The sequence below is a fragment of the Pteropus vampyrus genome, unplaced genomic scaffold (assembly GCF_000151845.1).
Source record: "Pteropus vampyrus isolate Shadow unplaced genomic scaffold, Pvam_2.0 Scaffold1, whole genome shotgun sequence".
NCBI lineage: Eukaryota > Metazoa > Chordata > Mammalia > Chiroptera > Pteropodidae > Pteropus > Pteropus vampyrus.
This window is the reverse complement of record NW_011888782.1, coordinates 24408211-24416503: the sequence shown is the minus strand read 5'-3', so window position 1 is coordinate 24416503 and position 8293 is coordinate 24408211. Positions and strand designations below refer to the sequence as shown.

The 8293-nt window shown below is 34.2% G+C and overlaps 1 protein-coding gene across 2 annotated transcripts in view; it reads right to left on the bottom strand.

Moving 5' to 3' along the window:
• Positions 1 to 671: 671 nt before the first annotated feature.
• CCDC58 (coiled-coil domain containing 58) overlaps positions 672 to 8293 on the bottom strand; it is a 23269-nt gene continuing 15647 nt past the window's right edge. For both annotated transcript variants that reach the window (XM_011370814.2, XM_023521281.1), the window contains 2 exons: positions 3561 to 3620; positions 672 to 968 (listed from right to left, as the gene is read on the bottom strand). In XM_011370814.2, the coding sequence (XP_011369116.1) occupies positions 918 to 968; positions 3561 to 3620 (111 nt within the window). In that variant the 3' untranslated portion in view covers positions 672 to 917. The remainder of the gene's footprint in view (positions 969 to 3560; positions 3621 to 8293) is intronic.

Genomic DNA, 8293 nt, shown 5'->3' with positions numbered 1-8293 from the left:
CATGACAGCTAGCAAGGAAATGGGGACTTCAGTCTCGTATAGCACAAGCATATGAATTTAGTCAACAAATTGAAGGTGGCTGGAAGCAGAGTCTTCCCCTAGAGACTCCAGACAAAAGGCCAGCCTGGCTGACTTCAGACGCCAATCTAGACAACTGGACTTTTGACCTACAAAACTGAAAAATAAACAAGTAAGCTGCTAAATTGTGGTAATTTGTTAGGCAGCAATTGGAAACTAATATAATTATCCTAAACTAGAAAGTGCTTTTTTGCAATGACCAAATCTTGATATTAGTTTTTTACTGACTCATTTGAATCCTATTGTGCAACCCCTCCTCTGCCTTTCTCTTTTCTGCATTTTACTGCTTTCCTTTTCATTGTCCATGGAAACACTGTCTAGGAAAAAAAATTTCACCTAAAATTAGTTTCTGCGTATGAAAACAAGAGTTTCCTTGGACAGTATCCAGCCCATAACACTGGTCTCTTACTTAAGAGCAATAATCTCGGACAAAGGGATAAAATCATCAGGGACTAAAAAAGGTCCATGTTCATGCCCATAAATGTGTAAATATAGAAAAAAGGTATAATACAAATAAAATCAGACTAAAATTGTGTTCAGATTCTCTTACAAGAACTTACTGTCTCAACTTAGAAAATAAGCAAATAAATATATACACTGAGTCAGAAAATTATTTTAATAGTTACAAAACATTTTTTTTTACAGAATCGGTATAAAATTGCAGTTGATTTCTCCATAATTATTAGAATTACTTATACTTGAGGTGGCTAAGTGAGGCTGAAATCAACAAAAGGTCTTGGACTGTTGGCTCAGAAATCATCTTAGGAAGCCCGCCTTGTTGATGTCTGTCATGCTTAGCTCTTATGAGATGACCCAGTCTTTTTTTAAAAAACATCTTTTTATTCATTCTTTGGAGGCTTGAAGTGAATTCGGCAGCGTTCATTAAATACCTAAGATATTTAAACAGAAATAAGTCAATGAATTATCCTGTATAAATCAGGCCTGGAACTAAATTAAATTTGGCATGGTTCAAGTGGACATAATCGTTTTTGTCAAAAGTCAACAATTTTAGGAAACAGTTTCCTCACCAGTTCAAACTGAGTTACCAGGTGCTAAGAGCACAGAAAGCTTTGATCCATTTAAAAGATAATTTTAATATCTTAATAAAATTTAAATTATTCAAGGAAAAAACTCATCACAAGCTAGCTTATTTAGTAACTAACAAACATTTCAGTTCCATGCTCTGGACCTATTTAGACAGACAAAAATATCTACATAAATTTAAGATTAAACTTTTCCCTCTTTTTAAATAACATAAATCTTATTTAGATATCTGTTGTGGTTTTCTACATGAGTGCCTGATCCTTCTTATAAGTACTCTTGAAAGGAGACCAATCTTTTGCTAAATTATGTAAATTTATATAATTTTTTTCTATTTATTGTGCCCCCTAAAAATCTAAACAAATAACATGTCATAAATGTTTAAAAAATGTTCTATGACTGTCTGTTAATATGAGATTGTGTTAAAAAAAATTGATACAGCCTTCGATGGAATATAATGCAAGCATAAAAAAGGATAAGGAAGTTCTTAATGTTCTGATTTAAAAAGATCTCCAAGATCTATTAAGGGGAAAAAAACAGTGTGAACAGTGTGAATAGTACACTTCCATTAGTGTGACAAAGGGGGAAGTCTGTGTGTATACACACATAAAATTTAAAAAAGTGCAAATATCTGAAAGCATATATCAAAGGGAAAGAAAGTACCTGAAAGAGATGACAAGTAGAATTTTTACTGAATATCCTTTAATATTTTTTTAAAAGAAAAACCCTTTTAATCATGTGTCTAAAATTTTAGGTGTCCAAATTTTTTAAAAAAATATAAAAGTCTAAAAGAATTTGGCATGGTTCAAGAGGACATAATCGAAAGAATTTTGATACCTTCATACTTCATTAATATAAGAAATAAATCATCTTTCAGGTTTAAAAAAAAATTTAGTCACTGTGGACTCTCATAAAATAAAAGCAAAATCTATATACTGAGCTTTGAAGGTACTAGTATTAATCAGTTTCTTAAGCTGGGTGGTAAATACATGAATGCTTATTAACAATCTTTAAATTCTACATGTTACATAATCCTTGACATGTATCACACAATTAAAAGAAAACGTAGAAATTATATAGATTCTTTCTGGCCCTTTCATCTTTAGTTCATCTCATGTCAGTCCCCAGCCTGAGCTTCCTGACATTCCCAATGCTCAGACTAGGGGAGGCTTCAGATTAGTGGCCTTGATGTACTGGTTGGGATGATATACACAACTTAGCTGAGCTCTAAATCCTCTCCCTAAATGACTTCCTAACCACTTTTGCTGGCCTACTGCACCATAGCTATATTTTCTTTTTAGAACAAGTAGGGAATCTCATTTTCTGTGAAATGGACAGAGTATATTTTCTTTAAAACTATTATCGAATCCAAAAATATGTCATTCTTTCCACTACAATACATTTTACATACATCAATCTCTGCAGTGGATTTCTCGAACCAGTTATTCACTGTACCCCTCTCCCATCCCATCCCAAATGTAAATATTATCTCTCCAGAGAATTTAAATGGACGAATATTGCCCAAATCTTTCCAGTAGCAAACACCTTATAACGTTGGTGGAAAGGACAGGACTAGGAAATCTTGGCAAAAGGATAGGATAAAGAAATGTGATAAAGAAAAGAAAATCAATTTGTATTTTGCAATTTATTCATGGCTCTGTATGATGGTACATTCTAGTTTTCAGTTCAGTTAACCTCTCTCTGGATTTAAACCCATTCTGTCAGTTATTTTCAAATGATAAAATAGAATTTTCAGTTTGTTCTTTCAGATTTAATAGATTTTGCCCTTTAAAAATCATTAAAGTTTTAGATAGGGTATATAGATATACCCTTTCAGAAAACTAAAGTTGGAATTTTGTGATTTTTGACTACATGTAAAGTCAGTCCCGGAGTCCTGGTCCCCCAATCTAATTCCTAATTAGAACCATGCAGGTGGTAATAAGCAGCATGTGAATCTAGAAGCCATAAAAAACCCTATTATCAGATAATAACAAAGCTATGTACAAAAAAGTTTCATGATCAAATGTTAGAAAACAAGCAACTGTGAAAGGTAGCTAATGATATGAACATTTATGAAAAGTAACTGGGCTCAGAAAGGCTACTTTTAACAAATAACCTCAGTGAAGACTCTGTTAACTAGAGTAAAAACCTCTAAATATCAAATATGCCCATAATTAGTAATAGGAACCATACAAAATGTCTCCAACTCTGATACCATTATAGACCATACAATTCTACTATAATGAAAAGCTAATTTTTATAAGATGGCTCTATCTGGATGCAACCATATCTACCCCTCTCAAAAAGTTAAAATTCTCAGTTGCTTATAAATGAGGATTCTATTAACAGCCCCAGGCACTCATTACTCCCCCTCCCTTGGTTTCCCTTTGTTAATTCATTTTCCCTTCTACTTCTAAGAACAAATAAATAGTATTTTATACCTTCCAGCTCCTGTCATTTACCACTTCTTCGACATTTAGTTCTGACTGCATCCATTTCAACTGCAAGAAAGAAAAAACAAATTGAAGTTATGAAAATTTAAATAAAATAACTAAAATCAAACTTTATAATGTTTTCCCATCAAAACCAGCCCCTGCTTCTGCATTCTTTGTCAATGGTATTACCTAAGCTAGATTTCGGAACTTTCTTTGACCTAGCCCATTCTCACCATAACTAATCAATTGTTAAGTCTTACAAAGCTGGTGGTTCTCAAGCTTTGCTGCATGTATAACAACCTTGAGAGCTTAAAAAAAATGCGTAGGTAGTTCACAGAAGAAATAAAAATGGCCAATAAACATGTTTAAATGCATAATCTTACTCATGAATAAAGAAATGCAAATTGAGCCATTCGACAACAAAAAATTTTTAAACTAAGAAGTCTGATAGTCTGATAAACCTAATAATAGTGAGGATGAAGGAAAAGATACACTCACACAGATTTTTAGTAGAATAAATTGTTGTAACCTGTATAAAGAGCAATTTGGTAAGATTTATCAAAAATGTAAATTCACATGTCCTTGAACTCAATAATTCCAGGTCTAGTTATTGACCCTAAAATACAGATTTGCAAATATAGTATAAATAAAAAGGAGGATGAAGAGGTGGCAATCTGATCTGGATTAAGAAAAAAGAATCAGAAGAAAAACAGAGGGGAAGAAGAATATATAAGGCCCAAGTGATCATGAAAGGCATGATTTTCCACATCTTGAACATATAGCGCCAGAGGTCTGAGGCTAAAAATGCTGAAGTCTTTCTAATTTTCTTTATAATTGCCAACCTAATCATAAAAGTAACCAATTTCATTGCTAGGCCCAGATGGCAGGGCTCATCGTACTCTGTCACGTCTGGTCAGAGAGACTTGAAAGGTATAAAGCTAGCAATTCCACGAAGAGGGCTTAAAAACGTTTGGGAAAATTAAGAGGAAAAACGAGCTACAGGTTTAGCCAAGAGGTTAAAAACAGGATGATTTCCTCGGGCCAAGGTCAAGACTCAGGCCAGGAGATTGGGGACAAAATGCCAGGGTGCTAGACAAGATGTGAGCAACCATGAGTTGGGGACCCAGGCCAAAGAACCTGACCAACATGAATAGCTCAGGCAGGAGGTTTGAGAGATTTGCATGTTAACACTAATAAGACTGGAACTTGGTACTAATCCAATGGCTCCTTGTAAACTCCCTTCCTAGACTCAAGAACTGGTATCAGAGGGTAGGCAGGTACATAGGACTGAAACTGTGGAACAAGGGTAAGGTCTGCCTTTCTGAGGACTGGTGCTGGACAGTTGAGCAGCAACAAGCCTGAAGAAGCCTATCTACTGACACTAAAGCAAATTCAGGTTCATATCTTAATCAGCTATAGACCAGAAATCATTAAAGCATCACTAGTCTGTCAAAGTCTGGACTGATGGCCAAAGAAGTAACTTCAAACAACATGTCACTAAGACAGTCTTCATAATTGCTTTCAAATATTTCAAGGGATGTCTTGCAGGAATGCGTTTAGACCTATCCTATATATCTCCAGAGGGAATATTAAGGAGGCAGATTTTCACAATATATGAGAAAATCTGTCAACCATTACAACTGTCCAAAAAGGAAATACACTACCACAGAAGATCATGAATCCTTCATCCTCTTAAGTAGTGGTTAAACAAATGGAGGAAACCAATGGTTGGGGGATGCTGTGAAAAAGATTAATGTAACAAATATGGAGTCCCAGAGACTCAAAAAGGAAAGGAAAGAAACTGCTACCTTGTATTAGCCAACATGCTACCTCTTACATATATTGTATCATTTAATCCTCACCAAAAAAGAAAACATAAGTTATTAAATATCAACTCCATTTTATAAACTGAAAATCGGAAGTTTCAGATCAATTAATTTGCAAGATTATAAAGCCATAAAGTGGTAAATGGCATTTATTTCCTTAGAGCAGTCTGCCTTTATAATCCATGTTTTTTCTGTACTTGAATACTGCACATATTACAGCCAACTTCTTATATAGTTTCAATGCCACCAATATAATGCTACCTTTGAGTTGACTGTTTTTGAGGCTCTGGGTCTTAAACGGGTAAACTTCCTCTCAAAGGCCACCAATAGGTGACAGTAGTTATTACAGTTCCAGCAAGGAATATGCTTTTTCTGAGTTAAGGATTCAGGTAAAGAACTGGGGACTTTTAGACTAGTGTTTCTGTACATAAATAAAATATGTTCATTAAAGTAATCACAAGTAAACTATCAGTCCCAACTTAATGTAAAAACACTGACTAGATCAAGAGTTAGAAAATATGGGTTAAATTTCCACTTCTACCACTTACTAGCTTGTGACTCGGGGTGTCAGTATCTCTGAGCCTCAGCTTCCTCATACAGAAAATGAAGAGGTAGAACTGGAATATCTCCTAAGAGCTGCCTCTTTCTGATTCCAGCAAACTTGAAAATAAAAACAAGATTCAAGTTTCCTTATTTGCTTAAGTAGTTACTATTCATGGTTACCCTCTAGTCCTATACAATATCAGGCTAGAAAGTGACCTTTCCTAACTCACCGACTGGTTTCTAAAACTTGCAGTGGTCATCCTGGTGATTCTCTCTGGGCCCTAAAGGCATAGGACAGAACTGAGGGCGGACCAAACTGTGTAACATGATCACTCCCCAAACACTCACTGATTTTTGAACTTTGCTCTCCACTAACAAGAGTCAGTTTATTCTTTGTTTGACTTTATTTGCTAATAGTGATTTTTTGATTCGCATAAGAAAAAGCCTCTGTTGTTAGGAAATAATCAGTGTATGTAGGCCTAAAGGGGTACAATGTACCTGATATACTCTCAGAACGGTTCAGGGACAAAACTGTGTATGTGGGGAAAAGGTAGGGGATGCAGATTGGGAAAAAGGGAGGGTAAAACAGGGAGAAGGAAGGGTGAAAAGAATGAATTGCAAAGCAGGTGGAGCAAAATGTAAACAATAGGTGAAAACAGGTAAGGAGTTCATGGGAATTCTTTGTACTATTCTTGCAACTTTTCTGAAAGTTTAAAATTATATCAAAAAAAATAGTTTCCGCTTAAGCAGCCCCCACCAAAAGACAACAATGCATTCCACATGATAAAATACAGTATATATATATTTCGACTGTTTTTTGACATGTCACATTTAAAGATTATAAAGAAACAGTTCTGCTTTATTAACTATGTATTAAATACTATATTTACATTATAGCTGACTTTGGAAAATAAAGCTTCCTCTAACATATTACCCAGTGGCTATTTGCTGTTTTCTTAACCCATTTCCCATTTGCCCTGAGAATACTCATCGGTGGCGCCTGCGGCTGCAACGTTTACCCCGAGATAACTTGAGGATTACAGTTATACCTTACCTCCAAAGTCTGCCACAAAATATCTCACTTTTATTATTATTTTTGCATCACTCTAGTAATAGCAATGGTCTTTGGAAACAAATGACATAATTCTTTTTATAGCATTCTGCTTTTAGCAGTGACATTTCCATTTACAAAATATAGTAATTCTTGATAGCTGAAAATGTCAAATCCTAGAAAACGTAGCATTCCTACGCATGATGTTAACATCGTTCTGGAACAGCTGTCAGCCGAAGATTCATTTGATGAATCCGATTTATGTATACGTTTCTGTTACATTAGGATTAGAGCCAAGTTGTTTAGAAATAACTCCAAGAACAGTTTTTATATTTTATTTTCACATTGAAAACCAGTCGGATTTGCTGCAGCCTCAAAGAGCTTGTTTATGTAAAATTAAATTAACAATGGCAGCAAGTTGAACTTATATTTTCTAAGTGGGAAATGGGTTAAAAGCAAAAGCTGCAAGGATGGGAGATGAAGCAGAAACAAAGGAGTGTCCAAAAGAGCCAAAGACCCACAGCAACTTCTCCACAGAAGGGAAATAAATTATGAGGTTCTAGTCTATCTGGTTATATTAAATTGTATTATTTTTTTATGGCTCAAGAGGGTAATATCCTGAAGTTAATTATCCGTATTATATTTCTGCAGATTTCTACAGATAAAACCAGAGGTAATTACTTTCAAAATGTAAATATATTTTTAAAATGTTTCTTCTTAAGTCAAGCCTCAAAAATTAGCTATAGATGTGATTTCTTCAGGTATTCTGATGTGGTGTTGGTCTGTATGACTCCTTTTATCTTTAACAGAAGAATATATAAAGGAATGAAAATAAAATGTGATTACATGCTTCTTTCAGCTAAAGCTGTTATACTGTTCATTAATTTATCATTGGATATTCCCAAATACAAAATAAAGTCCACTAAAAATGAAGTTTTAATCTCTTGGTCATTTTTTTTAAAGTAATGACCATCCTTACTGTAAATTTTCCATATTAAAAACTGCCTTTATTTTTAAGGCTAAGTTTGGAAACACTATGACTCAGAAATGTCAACCTTATGCAACTTACCTTTGTCTGTTCTTTTCTAAGTTGTTTTAATAACGTTAAATCGTCCAAATTCTTTTCTCTTTCTTCTCGGAGGTGTTTTACTACTGATGAAGTCTGAGCTATACAATTTTTTATGACTCTGTCTCTACTGGCATGAGCCTCCATCAACTAAAAGAATAAAGGAATGAAAAGAGAAAAATCACACCAATTTATTACATTTTAGTATTTTTTAAAAAATTCTTATTTTTAGATTACAGAAATGTAATATTTA